Consider the following 18,572-nt stretch of genomic DNA (forward strand, 5'->3'; position numbering starts at 1 on the left):
ACCTCTTAAATGTTCAGTCAGTTTAAACTGTAGTGCATCATTCAGTCTGTGTCATTTCCAGAAAGAAGTGGAAGTGATCTTTTTAAGTCTGCCTGAAACTGGAAATACGTGTGAGAAATGCACAGGAACTACATGCACCAGACGTTAATAAGGGGGCAAAGTAGGTTATGATCTTTGCACATCATTTCCATATGAGCCTGCAACCGGGTATCTCTACGAAGTGTGGCCTGGCCTCTGAGGATGTCTTGGAAACGTAGTGGCTCAGCTGTGTGCCTCCCAGTTTCCTTTGCTGAGGCTTTCGCTCTGACTCTGGGTACACACCAAGAGAATTTGCTATTTCTTGGGTGAGTACGTTATAAAAGAAAACAAACTACATTGGACAGGTCCCAACCAGAAAATCTGAGATTGTGCTCACGGAGGAATGACAAACATCAGGACAGGATGTCCTCCTTCCTCTTCTTTGAAATAAATACACTTTATAAACAAACAGTCTTTAGGATGAAAGCAAGACAGCGTCCTCCAGGATGCGGCAAACACCAGCTCCTTGTAACCAGCATTAACATGAACGAAGAAGATCTGTCGTGACTACTACTTTCTGAGCATCAGCAAAACCTATGAGCACAAATGGGCTGAGGATTTCCCTAGCCAGGACCTTGCATCACTTCGTTCCCACTTCTTTCCAGCAGGGTTTATGTCTTTACAAGCTAAACCACCTGGCCACATCACCTCCTCTTACCAGCTACATGTCACAGCATCTTCCCCACACTCCCCAGGGCCCCCAGCGTCACCTCATGCCAGAAGCATTTCCCTCTTGGAGGCAGGACAGAGAAGCCAGAGAAGCCCAGCCCTGCCTGCTTCTAGTGACTGGGACAGAGGCTGGTCGCCATCATTGAGGAGCGCTCGTGGGCCAGCTGAAGGCTGCCATGACTTGTCGTTCATGGCTCGGGTGAAAGCAGTGAGGAGGGTCTCCTGGCATCGATGTAAGTTGCCACAATAACTTGTCCTGCCCTGGCAAAATGAAGAGCTTGCTTCCACACCTGCCTCTGATCTAGCTCTAGTCTGGTGCCTTCTTTGGCAGTAACTGTGATTAAAGAAAGGGTGTTAATTAAATTATTCTCATAGCGAGCAGGATTCCCTCAGAATGCATTGATTCCCTGACAATGTTTCTACTAGAATAATGGGGGGCTACATTTGTAGGTGTTGTGCAAGCACAGAACAGAGCTGAGGATTACATTATTCTGATCCTTTCTGTTCATATACTTGGCTGGGCCTTATAATGAACTCCCATCTGGCCAAAAGAATTCTTTTCCCCCTTTCCTGCATGAGAATTCTGCTTTTTACCAGTGCCACCTGATTCTCAAACTTCTCAAACCAAACTGCTGTTTGGTGTATAATGTCCAGTTTGAAGAAATCCCATGCTGGCTTTGTGCTCACCCCTGCATATCAAGGGCTTGCTTTTTCCTTGAGAGACGATGCTCCTTGGGAAGCAGGCGCTGGTGCCTGCAGTGAGATCTCTGAGTGATGGCTTGCAGCCACTGGTGGCCACATCTGTTCCAACCCAGCACAGCTTTATGTTTCAGCAAAACTCCCAGGCTCTCTACAACTGCATTGGACACTGATTTGTTGCAGACCTATGCTTCAGAGGGCAGCAGAACACTCGTCCCACCATTAGGGCACCACTGCCAGAATCCCCTATGAGGGACTAATGCAGGGTCCTCGTTAGCCTTGTGGTTCCTGGTGTAGGGGCCTTATAACTCCTTACATATGCATATCTTAAATAAGTAGCTCAAAGCTGGTAACAGTCTTAACTACTCATATCTAGAGAGTCCAAATGCCAGCACAGGAGAGGGTGAGTGAGTGCATGGCAATAGGGTGTTTTTTTAGTAACAGGCACAGATTAAAGCTTCTGAGCTGGCTATGTAGTGTGAAAAGGGGAAATGCAATGCCTTGATATGTTCTGAAATACCCAGCCATTGTGTTTCTGGGCAAGAAGCAACAGCTGAGATTTGGGTTACTACTTCTCTGCAACCTACTAGATGCTCTTCCCCAGTTACTCCAAATCAGAAGGCAGTCTGACCCCACCGGGCTGCAGGTTCAGACCAACACAACTGTTTTAAATGTTTGGGACTCCTAGCCGGAGTGGGAAGTACTGAAAAGCAGATGAACAGGACTGGTAATCTGGTTATCCCTGCTCATAATTGACCTAATTGGTGTGGGCATGTATCAAGTGTTGTTTTTTAAAAAGCCAACCACCTACCATTTGCAAAGATTAAAAATGTGCCAGATTTTTTGCATGCCTCTGTCAAAAGCCCACAAGTCTGTAACTTGCTGCAGAGGGGAACATCTGTGTCTAATTGATGAAACTCAGCCTTCATAATGGGAGATTCAAATGAACTAAACATTTTTTTCAGTCATTCAGTTGTGGATTATAAATTCATCAGAAATCCTTTCCCCTCCCTTTCCTTGGATCTGTCTTGCATTTCCTGTCCCTTGTGGGTTTCTCCCCCTGGTCTCGGAGCAAGTCTTGAATCTTTTTGGTCTCCCAAGCCATAATAAATGAATAATTCCCCCACTGCCGTGACCTTTCAGCCGTATTTCTGGAATGCACATGTTGCACAAATTCCCCCCCGCTCTATTCCCATCTGGGCCTGAGGATGCAAGGTACCTGTTGGGATTCAGCTGGATATTGCAGCCAACTGGTGGCTACGTGGCTTGTAGGGGAACAAGAGGTATTTGAGTTTGGATCTGAGACTCCTTGGATGTACACAGGGTCTGAAAGATAACTCTCTTCAGATGATTACAGGTTCCAGTGAAAATTAAGGCAGAAAAGAGAGCCTATCCTGAGAGCAGGGCTGAGGGATTTATGGGGGGGGATGCACCTACCCATTCAGCACTTCGTTGATTAATCCCACGGGATCCACTGAACTGATGGTTGCTGCTTTTGGGTGTTAACAAAGTCTTATGGTAGTAGAGGTGAGCTGCGAACGCCTCCAAGTGCCTTCTCAGTGTCTGAAAAAAGGCAACTAGATCAGTTCACATATTCCTCAAAATAAAATCTCAACCCTCCATCATTGCCAATTTAGGGAGGTTTGGGCCAATCTGTAATCCTCCCACACCCAGGAGTACCACCCCGCAATAGCAGAAGCTCTGGTGCACATTCTGGCTCCAAAACTGGGTATATATTTTAGTCAAAATGTTAGGCATTATTTACTGTTTCTTGCTATGCAAATATCTTACTTAAAAGTGAGCTTAAAAGACTAGCATGTGACAAAGGCAAGTCTGCACCAGTATTCTGGAACAGAGGAAAGGAATATGAGAAAAGTCACAAAAAAGCCCTCTTCCCTTCTTCTAACCATAGTAGCTATCCCTCTCCCTGAGGGAAGAGGAGCGTATTCACTGGAAATCAGCTAGTTTTCAGTAAAATCCAAGTGACAACAAATGAATATGTAATTCTGATGTGTATTAGCAAACAGATCTAAATGTTAGGATCTGTAGCCCCTTAAATGGACATAAAGTTTTGCTACTTTCACCTGGATTTTTACCATGACTTAGCTAATTCAGACTAAACCCCAAAACTTTACCTCCTAGAGAAAAGATCAGTATATTTCTGTTAATTTATTTTGGTATTACATGCTGTGGAGCTCCTAAGGCATTACACAGAGAATAATATGTATTTGACACATTAATGTAGTTTCTTTTCCACTTGAGACTTCACACTTTTTTTTGAAGATTTGCTACCTTCAAGTCCTCCATCCCAGGTCCCTTAAATGAGAAGCCTATAGTTCATTCCACTATAACATAAGCTTTTTCAAAAACAACATTTTTGAAAGTCAGACTGGATTTCAAGTTGAACACAGAATACAATTTCCACCCACACTGCTCTTTTGGTCCTCTTCTACTGCCATCCTGCCACTCACCCCAAAATCACTCAATATGAACAGCACCTGCTGAAACATAGAGGTCATGCCTTGCAGAACAAGTCTGGCTTTTTGGTTTTATTTAAGGGTGTTTAACATTTAACACTGTATTTTTTTTTCCCCTTTCCATTTCAATATGAGCCAAGGGGAGGGACTTAGAGGGAAAAAAAAATCTGGAGTATTTTGATCTTTGTGGCTTTATATGGACTTCATAAGCTTTGTTTGTTCTACTGCCAGGCTTCCTTTGTGTTTAAATAGATAACAGACCAAGACGACTAATCATTTCCAATAATAAGACCCCACCAAACCCAAAGCATTCCCTTTCTTTTCCAATTAATGCTTGTAAACTCATGCTCCTAGACAGGGCTTGTGACCTAAGCACTTCTGAGTTATTTTTTCCCCCTTTTCAAAAACAATTGCCTGAGGTGCAGACAGGGCTCCGCGCTCTCCAAATTTATGAACGAATCTTGAGAAAAGGCTGTGAGAGCATCTTTGGGAGAAGGTGTAAATACAGTGTGTGAAAGCAGCCCCATGTACCTTTCGAGAAGCAGTGGCACATTAGTGCCACCGTTTACGGGCTTCCCTCCTCTTCGGAGCCTGAAGGCTATTTAAAGGGAGGGAAGAAACAGCAGCTTTCACATGGGACTGTTGCTGTTAGGTAAAATGCATGTTGATTGCTAGTTTGCTAGTGAGAGCTGGTGTCTGCTATCACTATTTTGAGAGACTTTGCATTTGAAGAGAAAACAATTTACCCAATCAAAACCACCTAGATTTTGCTGCTTATTGAGGTAAATAAAGCTGAATGTCTTCAAAAGAGAAGATGAGTTGGATGGATGAATCATGGGTAATCATCAATGCAAGGGGCTTTTTTAAATTAAAAAAAAAAATGTTTTTGCAATGAAAATAACACAGAGTTCAAGATGCCAGGGTGACAGATTTTCCTTTAGCTTCTTAAGATTTTTATCATGCAACCAGCTGTTCAGGACAATGTGTTTGTGCCATCAAAAAGTGGTATGTTAGCCAACAGCAGAAATGGATGCTACTATGATCAGTAGTAGAAAGTGAGAATTATGTGAATTAGTTGTCTGGGTTAATTTCTGTGGAGGCTGATCATTCAGCACATGCTCCCGTAGTCTCTAAGATTGGCTTTCTATGTTAAATATACTCGATTAATACTCCAAGTGGGAAAGCAGAAGATGGACTTATACAAGCTTAATGAATTCCCCTTCCTTAAGACTATCTCATATTACCTCCTTGAAGGGAAAGAAAAGAATAGGACCTTCAGTAGGTCCAGCAGGCTGCATCCTGTATATAATCTCTGGCAAGATGTATGCTTATTTGTTTTATTTCCCAGGTGTATTATTCCTGTGGTGCAGTGGTGGAATCCATGGAAAGAGGCCTGATTTTATCACCAGGTTTTCCAAATAACTACTACCCAGGGACACACTGTGTCTGGCAGTTTTTCATTCCCATGAGAACCCATCTTATCTTGGAGATTTTTGACTTTGACATTTTTGAGAGCTCTAGTGAAAGCCCAACCCCCTGGGATGGCCTTCTAGCACCTGCTAAAACAGGAAATATGGACATGCCTTCTCTTGAGGAAAACCTGGACTTTGCTCTCCACACTACAAAACCTTCTCTCCAGACCTGGATGTCAAAGGTGGTTCAGAACCTGAGTAGCACCAGAGATGACTCAAAGGACCTTGCTAGTCACCTGGACGGACTTCCAGGAACTGCCTCAAAAAAAGATGAAGCCAAACAAGCATCTGAAGAAAACCAGTCGAAGCAGATGAAGGAACCCAAGGCGAGTATCAAGGCTCAACCAGAACTGCCGTTCCCTGTAGCTGGTAGTGCCACAATGTGGAGGCAAAACACCAGTGGCCTGGAAACAGAAGAAGATTTGAAGGGGAAAGTCTTGCTCGCCCACCTAGCTGCTAGTGAGAGAGATGAAGTTACAGTAGAGAGCTGGACTCTTCCCACAACAGTATTGCCCATGGAAATCTCCTCCAGCCCGCAGTCAGCGGTGGATGTCTGTCCCCATGATGTGCTGTATGTTTCTGATCTCATCACATTTTCCTCTCGCTTCTGTGGACCAAATTCACCTTTAAACAAGACCATGGTCTTCGGTTCATCTCTGGAAATGGTTGAGGTTATCATGGAACTGATCACCACCACGGACCGGGGCAGAGGCTTTGCAATGCTCTTCGAATACAAGAACATCTCCGAACCTAACACTGTAGATGCTGTGAGGCAGGAAAGAAAAGAAAATGTGACGATGCTGGCAGTTGTAACAGGGATCGTCTTCCTTGCACTTGCTTTGCTCTCTGCCCTCTGCATAGCTTGCAGGTAAGATGACATGTATCTGAGCCTTTGAAGCGCGTGGTATTATCCATACAGGAAAATGATGGGAAAACAAAGTTATGTTTGCTCTGCTCTGGTCATGCTTGGTGTCCTTTGAATGCAGTGAAGTTTGTTGAACCAGAGGATCAATGCTAGCCACTACTCCTGCCCTGGGCTCCTTAGTTTCCTTTCCTAGTTTGACAGCTCTTGTGCCACCACTTTATTTTCTTTTTCCTGCAGGTATACCTGAGGGGTGAGGACTTTCTCAGGCAGTATTTTGTTTCAATGGCAGTGGTGCCTTTGAACCTCAGTTTTGGGACACTGCCTGGCCAATGGATAAATGCAGACCAGAAAGGTCACCCTTCCCCAAGTGTCCCCAGCTGAGCTGGCAGCCACTGTGGCTTTTCACAGGCATTCCACAGTCTGACTCTAACCATCGCTAATGCTCTGCAGAATAGTAAATAACAACAAAAGTATTACCAGTTAGAATTAAGATTAAGAAATATTTTCCAGTCTGTAGCATGTTTTATCCAGGAGACTGTGCCGACATTTTAATGTCAATGCACTTCATGTGTTAAGCAGTCATCTGCACATCTCTGACTGCTAGGGCAGAGCCATGCTGCAGTACCTGTGACTGTCCCCAAATGTCATCTGAATGTCACAGTCAAGAGAGCTCACAAGCTGGGCTGCTGCTTGCCAGGTCCTGAAGCTAACTGCTTAAATAGCCAAACCCAGCCAGTGACAAAATCATACCTCTCCAGGCAGTTGCTTTTATTTTGTATGTTTCTTTTCTCTATATCTACCAGGAGACAGCTTCTCCACCCCTCAGCATACATTCACATTTTTCTTACAAACTCCTTAGTGAAATTTTTTTGTAGAAAACTATTATTTTTTTCCCCTTCCAACCAATTCAAAACAGAGCCCAAGCTCCCTGGGCTTTTGTCAAAAGAAACTATTTTTCAAATGTTTTGACTTCAATGAAAATATCAGGTAAACCAATGCTGTCCCTTGCAGGGCTCCACTGTGGCGACTGGGTGTTAGTAGTGGCCTTCATTTCCCCGTGGCAGTGTGCAACTGGTCTGTCTGCTCCCCTCCTGCATCCCCTGCCTCAGCTATTGCACATCCTCCAACCCTGAAGGCTGGTTCGGTAGAGGAACTTTGTTTTCCTTGGCCTTTTGGAAGCTGCATTTCTAGCTCTTGATGAATAAATGCAAAATATAGGCCATCACACTGGGTACAAGAGAATGTGGGCAAGGTGGTGAAGCTTAAATATAATCTCTCTTGCAGTATATAGAAATTCCTGCTTTCAGGGTCTGAGCTTTTCATAGCTGTAAGAGTTAAACTTGCATGTGTTACATCTAACTAGCCTTTTTTCTTTTTAAAGAGCTTGCAGAACACTAATTTAGACTACAATTTTTTGCTAGCTCTAAAGGAAAACGTCTGGTGGAAAATGTCTTCCAGATACCAAATACTTTATTTTTATACCCTCGCCAATCTTCAAGAGAGACAGAAACATGCTCCCTGCACTATGGCAGCAGTCTAGGCTGATACACAAATTGAGTAGGCTGTTCTTGCTCCATTACCCCTATTTAATTTCACTGTAACTATCCATGAAGCAGAGTATTATTCAAACCAAAAAGTACACCGGCAATCTGAGATTCTACTAGCTGAAGTTTACTCTGCGCAGCCTGTTTAGAAAGTCAGACCATGCTGCTCACATGCACAGTTTGTCTTTTTGCTTGTCACATGTTTACAAAATAAAGTAATATTCTGCTCTTGCCAACCAACAGAAAAAAAGGAACATATTTTTTCCCCCAATACACATCTTTATGTGCTGGTCACTGTGAACACATCCTACCAGGGGTCCTACGGTGCAGGACCAGGATTACACTCACTCCTCCTTTTTACAGTGGCATTCATGCCTTTTCATTGCTCTGTGAACTTTTTTTTTTTTTAAAAAAAAAAAAAAGGAAGACGTACCTCCGTCAACTATTGACTGTGTATAAATGGAGACTATCCCTAGTCCTGTAGCCTCTTGACAGAGCATTACTCTCCTGCTGTATGCCTACATTGCCTGCATGCTATCCCAGGGAGGCCTTGATTACAATACCTTATTTCTTGTCAGACTTGAAGCATTTAAGTGAGATCTGACACATGTGGAAGCCATGCCATGACCTGTGCCAAGTAACCTCACTTGTATTGCACTGGAAGCATCTTTTCCCCCCCTCTTTACTGCACTAACTGCTTTGAGGATATTGGTCTCTGGCCCCAGAACTGCTGGCGCTGGTCGGAGCTTGCCTATACTTCCCAGCTATGGGGTTTTAATACAGCTCAGAAAAAGACTGCAGAGTTTGTTAAGCACATCTAAACTTCTTTTAGTTTGAGCCCACCAAGCTCTATTTTATGCTTCTTGCCCTGAATAGGGGCTTGAAATCACGTGCCAGATGTGTGTTAGCCACAGCCTGTCCTCACCACGGAAAGCATCAGGGTGGTGAGGAGCGGGCTGAGGGGAGAAAGGAAGATGCTTTACCAATGCAGCATGGTCAGAAGTGGGACCAGCTCTCTGAGGCATGGCAAACCTCATCCTGGCTGAAGCGTGCCATTGCAAAGGATGCTAATAGTAACCAATCTCTCAGCCTTGTAAATTTGCCTTCCTTTTCTCTTCGTACTCTATTTGTTTCTCTGGTACCAGGTGTAGCTGTATTCCCTCCCTCCCATTTCTATCTGCTGCTCTTGCTCAGCTAAAAGTAGCAGGCTTTGCCTTGCCAGGGGTAGAAATGGCCTGGGATGGGCTTGGCACCTACTGCCACTCCAATGCACCAAGTCGTCAGCAGTGTCTGCTCAGGCTCATTGCATTCAGCCAGGGCAAAGCTCGCTGGGGAAACTCCAAGTCTCTGCCACACTGCAGCTTTTGTTTGCTGCTTGGGGAGGGAATGAAAGATTCAGTTGTTAGTTGGCCAATAATTCTAATTACTTTTGGCCATGAGGCCTGGCTCAAGTAATGGGGTATTTTTTATTTTCTTTCCCAAGACCCAAGAACAACAGACATGTCCACCTTATTTAATTTTAGTCCTGTCCCATGCAGTCAGACTTTTGCTCGATGGTTGCAACCCATGGATTGCAACTGCATTTTACATCTGCACAGCCTGCCAATGACCTGTTTCCAATTACAACCCCCTCCACGTGCAGCTATTTCATCAAGCTGTCACGTGCTGCCACCTCTCTCCATGCAAGCTGCCCTGCCAGTCACTGCCTGCAGCCCGACCATCACCTGGGGGTGAAGCTCATCCTTTGTCATATAATGCCCTTCTAGAGAATCCTCATCACTTCTGGGCTAAAACCAGACCTCTCCTCTGCCATCCTCACATTAGACACAACCCAGAAACCATTCCCTGCCTGTTCTATCTGTGTCCTCCGTTTCTGTCCCTCTGCATGTCAGGCTGGTTTGGTTGGAAACCCAAGACAGCCAGACCCAGCTGGAGCTGTCTGCCAGGGAGCACAGGATCACCCTCACAAAGCTGCCAACAGACTTGAGTGTTTTTGTTTACTTGAGAAGTTTGAAGCAATATTTTCTAAAAAAAATTACAACTTGTTTTAAATGGTGGAAACTGGTGTGGTTGCATGTTGGCTGTTTTGTACCCGTGAGCTGCACACCAATATGAACCACTGGTCCCCTTGGTGGCAAGGTGCTGCAGCGTGCCACGGGAGAGGCAGTCCAACTACAGAATGAGCTAAAAAAAGACTAAGATCCCCAGTCCTGCAAGCTAGCACATTTCTCCAGGCACTGTGACAGCAGCTCTGAATAGAAGAAAAAAACCCAACCAAACCCTCAAGTTCCCATCAAAATTGTTGGCCAAATCTAGAAACTCTTATCCTTTGCATGTCTTAGTTTTTAACAGTAAATTAAATTGTTCAGTGGAAACCAGATATTCAATACCCAAAGTGTGATGAGGGAAGAAAAAGTTAAAACGGTGATTTCAACCAGTTACCCTTTTTTAATCCTAATTTAAACCTTGGAGGAACAGGACTCTTCCTTCTTGTATTCATGTTTATTCTACCACACTCGCACAGAAAGCATCTTTGCCAGGGGTACCTTACTCTCCCTTCGGTTCATGCTGCCAAACTGCAGCGCGGATTTCAAGGCAGTTGTGGTGTGTCCTATGCAGATATTGTAGAGCACAATGTTTATAAAGAATGACAAGGAAAGGAGCCAAACGAACATAAGGTATCTCAGTTTCTTAATGCAAAACTTGCCCTGTCTATCCATAGCTGTCAGTTGCTGATACTTTTAAAAAGGATCTTTTATCTTTCCAGCTTTGTCCCAGAGAATATGAATATCTTGTAAGTGGGACAGCTGTATACAAGAATCCCAGGAACATATTTTTGTGTTTCTGAGAACTCAAACATTTAAGTCATGCTAAAAGTTCAAATAAACCCCAAAGTGAGACCATCCAGATAACTAAAAAGACTGGGCTGCTAGTGCCTGATGTTCAGTGTGGAAGAAGTATGTGCTAAATTGTGTTTTCTTAGAGAAGAACATTTCCTTTGTGCTTTTTAATCCCTGGGTGGGAATATTTTAAACAAATTTGCTTGTAACATGCCAGTTATTTGAAACAAGAGTATTTCACAGGAATATATCAGATTTGATTAAGTTTTTCTCATGGGTTTTGGCAGGAAAGATCTGGGAGGAGGGGAAGAGATTAAAAAAAATATGAATGCCATGTGGAGAAATCAGGGAATTACAGATGGTCCTCCCGCCATCTACCTGAATACCTTGATCGCCATGCCAATTCATTATTTTGAGGCATGTTTTGTCAGGTCACTCCTGCTGAAATGGTTCTGGTGCCCAATGAGAGCTCCTGGGGTGTGTGGGGGAAGTTGTTACATACACATTTTCCATTCTGAAGAATTTCCTACTCTGTCTGATCTTGCTTGAGATGGCAACACCACTCCTATCTGGGAGCCTTTCCCTGCTTCCCTTTCCTGAACCAGTGCGTTAAGGAAGGGTCTCCCCGACTTTAGCCCCGCGTTCCCCCGAGAAGCCCAGGCAGTGTCAGATGCCACTGTGCCTCCTGGGGTAACAGCGATCTGTCTGGACCGCTTTTGGATTAAATTTGCAAGTGCCAACTCGCTCTCCCCTTTTTCTGTACTCTTCTCTCTATTCACTGGGAATAGCGCTGTGAGTGCATCATGGGGTCTTTTTTCCTCCCTCAATTCCCTTGTCAACCAACAAGCATTTTTTTAAGAGATCCAATGATACGGTGAAGGAATGAAACCCACTGTGCCTGAGAGGGAGCAGACACCGGCTCCTGGCCAGCCTCATCAGGTGGCCTCTGAGACCCCATCCTTAAAAACAAACAGGAATGAAATGGTGACTGAAAACTTGAAATCTTGGCTTCAACACATGACTACAAAAAAACCCCCAAACTTGTACAGAGGAAATTAAATGCCTTAAAACAAGCCAACCCCTCCAACAAGAAGAGGAAAAATGCGAGCCACCAGCACAGATAGTAGGGAGACCAGTAATACGGTTCACATCCTTGCTGGCCAGTACCTTAATGCTCCATGTGTCCCTACACTGTCCCGTGGAGAACTGCTGCACACAAAGACAAAACACACACGCTTCAGTCATCATTGCATTCATTGCCGCCAGCCTTTCTTTGTGACATATTTAAATCTTATTCATCCGAAAGTAAACAACACTAAACAACACTAGTTGTTTCATAACGTCAGTTTTCGTAAAAATGTGAAAAAATGGGTTAAGAACGTGCTTTCACCTCCCTTCAGCCAAGGGGTACATCTGCCCAGCCATCATCTACTCTAGCACTGTCTTTTAATAAAACATTCATACAAACGAACAACATCTGATGCTCTCTCCTTGCTAAATATAACCCAGCACACAATATTGGCTCTGCAGACGAAACATTCTGCCTGACAGGGTAAGGATGGTGCCACTGCCCAGACCAAAGGCAGGATTTTGGTCTTGCTGTTGGGTTACTGCCGTGAGGGAGCAGCCGGCAGGGGGGAGCCTGGGGGGGCTTTGCAGAGGTCTGAACTCTGTTCCTGCTTTTGCAGTGATCATGGGAAGAAGATAGCAGGTTCTTCCCTTCTTCAGCTGACTTCCCACTACATAAGCACGTAATTTTCTCCCCTGGCCTTCAGGCCTTGTTGCCCTGAGCCTTGGCAAGTATTATCAATGCTCCTGCAGGCAGGAGAGCTCACAACCTGCTGGGTGCCCCTTGCAGAATGAGCACAGCTGAGACCTTCCCTTCTGTGGATCTTTGACTCACTCGTGGGCTTGTTGTTGTTGCTGTCTCTCCTTTTCAGGCAGAGAACGTGCCCCAAAAGGAGCTCATCCAACGCATGCAGTGACCAGGAGGTTAGTGCTAATGGCTTCAGCAATTTCTGTTTCTCTCTTTCATATTGGCTGTTGCACTGTTTATCTGACAATGTTTACTGGGGCATGTTCTGAGTTGTAGAACAGGATCCAGAACTCAGCCGCTGATATCAATGAGCTCCAGCTGGTGGTGCCAAGTCGGGAGAATGAAAACAACAACCACTCTGTCAGCCGGGAGCAGGCGGGTAAGCACGGGGCATCAGCAGGAGCACCATCGCAGTAGGTCAGGGCACCCCGTAGCCCCGGGCCAGTTAATCAGATCATTCCTTCCTTGCTGTCCTCATCGCCATCTCACCCATGCACAGCTGGGGAGCCATTTCACAGCAGAGAGCCCTTGTTGTGGGAGCTATCCCTTGTGGCTCTCCCCCCTCGCTGGTAGGGTGATCCCCCTGGCAAGGAGTGGGCAAAAGCACAGCTCCACGACGCTGCCAACAAAAGCTGTCATAGCACATGGCATTGCAGCGACACTGGGTTAGCAGAGCAAATGTGTCAGGTTCAGGCTGCTACAAACAACTTACAAAGCTCCATCAATTGTGGAAGAGCTTCACCTGCCCTGTGCCTGACCTTGCCCAGAAAGGATGGGTTTTATAATGCTTTCATTGGCTTTGGTCAGCTTTGACTCCCAGAGCTAACTTTTTCTGAAGGGTTTTATGGATGGGACTGTTTTAGATGATGTTTACATCACAGTGTGTTTCCAGAACAAGGGAGCCCCAGCCAAGCTGCAGGTGATGTCCCTCACTGCAATTCTGAGTCACAACACGCAAGTCATATCAGTGTCCCTTTTGGCTGGTGGAGGCCAACAGGGAGCTGCTCCACACCATCAGTTTCCCACTAAACCATCAGCCATTACACACAGAGCTCTCACAAGGATCTCTTCGCAAAAGCTCATTCTGTTCTCCCAACCATGACAGTTTCCCATCTCCTCCTTTAGAAAAATCATTGAGCAGGTTGTGGCCAGAGCTCTCCTAGCCTGGACCAGGTGTACAGGCCCTGGGGGGACACACAGGCACACACCCCAGTGGCAGTCCCAGAGCACAAGGCTGCCTGCAGGAGCAGCATCTCTAGGGCTCAAGCAAAAAGCACAGCTCCCAGTATTAATGGAGATGATTAAATACAAATAAGGAAGCAGTTGAACAAATCTGCAAATTTCTGATCTGAAGCACAACTGTGTGTGTTTAGTAGAAGGGACTTCAGTTTGGGTCTGTCTTTACTAGAAAGCAGACCCAAGGGCATTCCTCCCCTTCGGTTTCTTTTCAGAAGCTTGCCATTGCAGGAGAGCAAGCTGTTGGCTTGCTTTGTGTTCTGGCTGGTGCGACAGGACAGCCAAAGCTTACTCTGGTTTGCCTGGGGAGGGTTTTTCATGGAGGAGTTAGGAACAGATGTTTGGGACTCTTGCAAGCAGTCTTCATTGATTTTCCTTTTCCCCCCCTCAGTCACTTCCTACGGAGGCAGCACAGAACGTTCTCCTCAGGACACGGACCCAGATGTGCCCTCCTCCATATCCGCAGTGACCACCGAGACCGGGAGCGATGAGGTGTTCATTATTTCTGCTGGACCTGGGGCCAGTGGCCTGAGCTTTACCACCTATAGATTACAGGTAGGAATGCTCTTCAGCATCTCTAGCAGGCTATGGGACATCCTCTTTGGACAGCACTTGTCACATCTGTCCATTGACACTTACTGCCCCCTTCACCAGAAAGGTTAGTGACTGAGCCAGGTAGTTCTCCTAACACTTGAGCTGCGCTGCCATCGAATGATGTGGGCTGTGATCCCCCAGCTGGTATCTTCCCAGCTTTGGGAAGAGCAAGTGCAGAAGCCCACCTTGGCTCTGCTAGCTGACAATGCAGAGCCTGCCAGCAGGCAGTAGGACTGGCCCTCAGAGACATGGTAACTGGCAAAGGTGACGTTCCATTAAAACCACCATGTGTAGCAATGGGAGGACCTGGGGAACTGGACCTGCTCCTGCCCACTACCACCTGTGCTACAGGGAAGTTACTCGGCCTCTCAACTGGTCAGAAAGTTCATTAACTATTTAACTCACTAGGCTGCTATGAAAATTAACAGTGTATGCTGCAAAAAACCCAAGCACTTCAAGTGAAAGCACCGGTGTCCTTTCCAACACACACAGAAACTGCAGTCAGCTCTTTAAGTTCTCTCTTCAGCTCCATCCCCCCACGCCCCCCGGGCAGCCAGTCATTTAGAAACAGGACAGCTGGGAGGGCTCAGGTCTGGCTGCCCCCCCCACCCCCCACCCCAGCCCGGTACCTGGCCAGGCACATCCATTACATGTTCATGCAAAGGCCTTTTCCAGGTCAGTACTGTCCTCGCCAGTGCCCGCTCTTTTTCCCCTGCAAGAGTAGGAACACATAACCAGTGCAAGGAGCTCAGGTGCCCCAGGACAGGCCATGTAGCACTTCTGGTAACTGTTCCAAAACAGCAGCATTCCATATCCCTGCACTCCACTAGGAAATCAGCCAGGAGGCCAGGCTACTCAGGATTTTTCTACACTAGTGCAAGACATACACTGAGCTTCTCCTCCAGCCAGCCACACGGATTCACAGACAGTTAAAGAAAGAAGGGAAAGCGGTTGTGGTGCCCTTGCCCAAAGGTGTTACCTCCTGTGGCATGGGGCACCCTGGAACACCTGCACTCCTTTTGTCCTTCTTTCCAGTGGAGAGAGCTTCACCTCGTGGCAGTCACATACAAATACAGCTTCTAGGCAGGAGGGAAACTCATTTTCCTTCCTCTTTCTCCCGCTCTAGTCAGAATAAACAAATACACTTAAAAGAAAAGACTTCTATTGTGCCACCCCTTAGGCAAGCAACCTATCAGAGGAGATGTCTGCATATACATAAATAAAACACCATGTTAAAACAGTTCTAAGTGAAGGCAACTCAAAGAATTAAAGTAATTTAGCATATTATTAACTCAGGAGGCATCTCCTTCTTGGTGATGGCTGTACTGCACACACACAAGACAATACTCTCAACCCATCTTCCTAAAGAGCAGAACCCCTAGAAAGGGTGGCAGGGCCTCTTTAAAAGCACTGGGTCCTTCCCCACAGCTGAAGGACCACTGGGTCCTTCCACCCCCATCTCCAAGTTGGGTGGAAATTGAGCACAGCAGGCTAATTACAAACCTGCCCTCCAGCTGATCTCCTCAGGCCACTTGCTGCTCAGGGTGACTGGATGTTAGAAACAAACATGTTTACAGTTTAATTCCTAAATGTGTATTTTTAGGGTCTAAAATGCAGCTGGCCAGAAAGCTCCTGGCTTTAGCCTGAGCCCGCAGAGGGCAGGGTGCGTAGCTCTTGTGGCCAGCACTAGGCCAGGGGATGAGTTGCCCACTGGAGCGTAGCCGCTCTCTTGGCAGGAGCTAATAAGTTATCCTCATGTGAAAAGATGTGTGAAATCCTGAGCCTTTATGGTACAGTAACGCCATCAGACTCACCTCGCCCAAAATGCTTGACTAGACAAAGCAAGCTATAAGGAGCTTTCATTAAAAAAATTATCTGCATTTTTTTGCTGAGAAATGGTGGCTGGTCACTTGGTCCTGTGCTCTTGGGGAGCATGAGCCTCAGCTCTGCTGGGCGGCAGCCAGTGATAAACTGGCTTTTGCTTTTTAGCTTCTAAAAGCCATTTGGAGAAACCGATCGCCCGGTCAAGAACCGAGAGCCAGGAGAGCAAACACACGTGTCTGTGTGTGGGCTAGCGTGAGGCAGTGGAGGGCAGGGTGGCTTTCGGGTGGCTTCTGGGGTGTCCTCCAGGAGGGCCACAGGAGGGTCAAGGCTTTCTAAGTCCTCTTTGGTTTAAGCCATCATTCAGCCTTTGCCTAACTTATGACTATGACCTCTGACCTCTATTCAGAAATTACAAGTTTCAGACGCAAAGGTTTGAGTATTGTCATGGAGGTTTTAGAAACATTTTTTTACCAAAACATTTCCAAAAATCTAGAAAATATATTATTCACCTTCATGGTTACCCCCAGTATATCGATCTCAAAACCAGTGGCTATCTTTTGCACCAGTTTGGAGGTCCTCATAATACTACTAGAATAATAAACCCTAAGGCAGCCTGCAGAGGCTTTTGACGAGAAGACAGCTGGCTTATAAACAAAGATCGTTACTTTAATCAAATCTGAGACTAAGAACTTAATATTGAAACAAATTTACGCAGAGCCTGAAGCTTCGCCTGGCTTCCTACTGAGATTTTTTTTCTGCTGTAGTACCTAATTTCTTGCCTCTCTGCCCGTTTGTTTCCAATATGACATTTTAACTAAATAGTTTCTTTGATTTGCAGAAACTTGAGAGATTCAGTTTCTCAGAAATAACAAATGACAAGTTTCTGGTTTCTCAGGACTTTTAAATCCAGGACACTGGATTTATTTCAGACTTTTAAGTCTTTAAGGGCTATGGAAACTTTGGGAACGTGGGTTTTGCATTCTTCTCGTGACAACCATATTGGCACAGCTGTAAATTAAAAATATACATCGAGTTGTGGAACAGGAGGCTTATATAAATAACAGGTGAAGTATTAGTAAGAATGAAAGGAGATTCATAGGACAGTCAGGGATCCCTTAACTTTGCAGGCTCTAAACCCACATCTATATTAAGGACAAAATTTGTGATTTTAAATGCAACATCAGAACATATAGTCAGTATGGAAGAGATCTCTAGAAGTCATCTATAGTTCATTCCCATGTTAGGTCAACTCTGCTTGTACACAGGGCTGGTAACAATGGTTTAACATGGGCTCACCTTCCAACCATGCCAAGTTTACACCTGTCTGGATGTCTTGTTCTACTGCTAAAGCACATTTTCCACCTGAAAAGCACTATCTTATGTGAAATGAAAATCTTGGCTCCAATCTGGGTCTCATGCTTCTTGTTCTGTTCACCACAGACACCAAGAACAGATTAGTCCCTTTGTTTTTAATTCTTTTGATTTCCTTAATTTTTCCCTAACATAGGATAAAGAGCACCACTTACTTCAGTCTTCCCTCCTGAATTGTGCATTTTTGAGACTTCGATTCTCTTGTTGCTTGCTTCTGGTTTGCTTTCAGCAAGTCCCATCCCCCTTGAAGTTTTGTTTCCCCAGACAGACACATCTGGACCTTCCAAGAGCCAAGGGGAGTGGAAGAATTATATTTCAGAGTGAGGTTTACTATGATCTGCCAGCTATCTCCAGTAAAACAAAGCTGTAGATATTTGACGTATTTTATTAGTGAGCATGGTGGGACTGTATTTCTTAAGTAACTGAAACTTCCCAGTTCAGCATTAAACCTGGAGCTAGGGAAGCCAGGTAAAGCTTTCATTCAGGGATGCCAGCAGACTTCAGGCAGCATGCTGGAGGAGCAGTGAGGAGCAGCTGCATTCCTGTGTCTTGTCCTGAGAAGACAACCACTGAAGAAACTGGTCTCTTGCACTAACAGTGTATTTTTAAAAGTGTTCTTAAAACCTTTCCACGAAAGATGCTGTAAACGTTCTCTACTCTTCTCAGGACAAAAACCTAAAAAGAAGTGTCACAAGCCCAGCCTCTGTGTCCGAGTGGCTGACCCCTGACTGCATGGCTGCAGGAGCAGACGCTGCTGAGAAGGGGAATGTCCAGCTGGAAAATCACTGTCCCAGACAACGCACGTGGAGTGCCCGCACTTTCCACGACTTCCTGGCTCCGATACCGCAGCTACAGAAAAAATGGTGCAGCTGGACCACCAACAGTCCCTTCACCAAGCTGGTTGATAACAGCGTAAGTCTTGCAAGGCGGGGGAGGACATGGTGGCTCAGGTCTGCACCCAGCACCCAGCTGCCCGCTGGCAGGACATGCTTCCCCCTCAGCCTGTTTCTTTGCCTCTCCAAGTCACAATGCGATACACGTGTCAGTCCAGCTCGCCTGGTGTGTGGGAAGCTCTTTTGCCTAAATA

At 45.6% G+C, this 18,572-nt stretch overlaps 1 protein-coding gene across 3 annotated transcripts in view; it reads left to right on the forward strand.

Annotated features, from left to right (window-relative positions):
- Positions 1-18,572, forward strand: part of LOC119142791 — a 39,416-nt gene that overhangs the window by 12,871 nt on the left and 7,973 nt on the right. For all 3 annotated transcript variants that reach the window (XM_037376174.1, XM_037376183.1, XM_037376182.1), the window contains 5 exons: positions 5,272-6,263; positions 12,585-12,636; positions 12,737-12,839; positions 14,088-14,251; positions 18,152-18,397. In XM_037376174.1, the coding sequence (XP_037232071.1) occupies positions 5,272-6,263; positions 12,585-12,636; positions 12,737-12,839; positions 14,088-14,251; positions 18,152-18,397 (1,557 nt within the window). The remainder of the gene's footprint in view (positions 1-5,271; positions 6,264-12,584; positions 12,637-12,736; positions 12,840-14,087; positions 14,252-18,151; positions 18,398-18,572) is intronic.

This window comes from Falco rusticolus, chromosome 1 (genome assembly GCF_015220075.1).
Source record: "Falco rusticolus isolate bFalRus1 chromosome 1, bFalRus1.pri, whole genome shotgun sequence".
Lineage (NCBI taxonomy): Eukaryota > Metazoa > Chordata > Aves > Falconiformes > Falconidae > Falco > Falco rusticolus.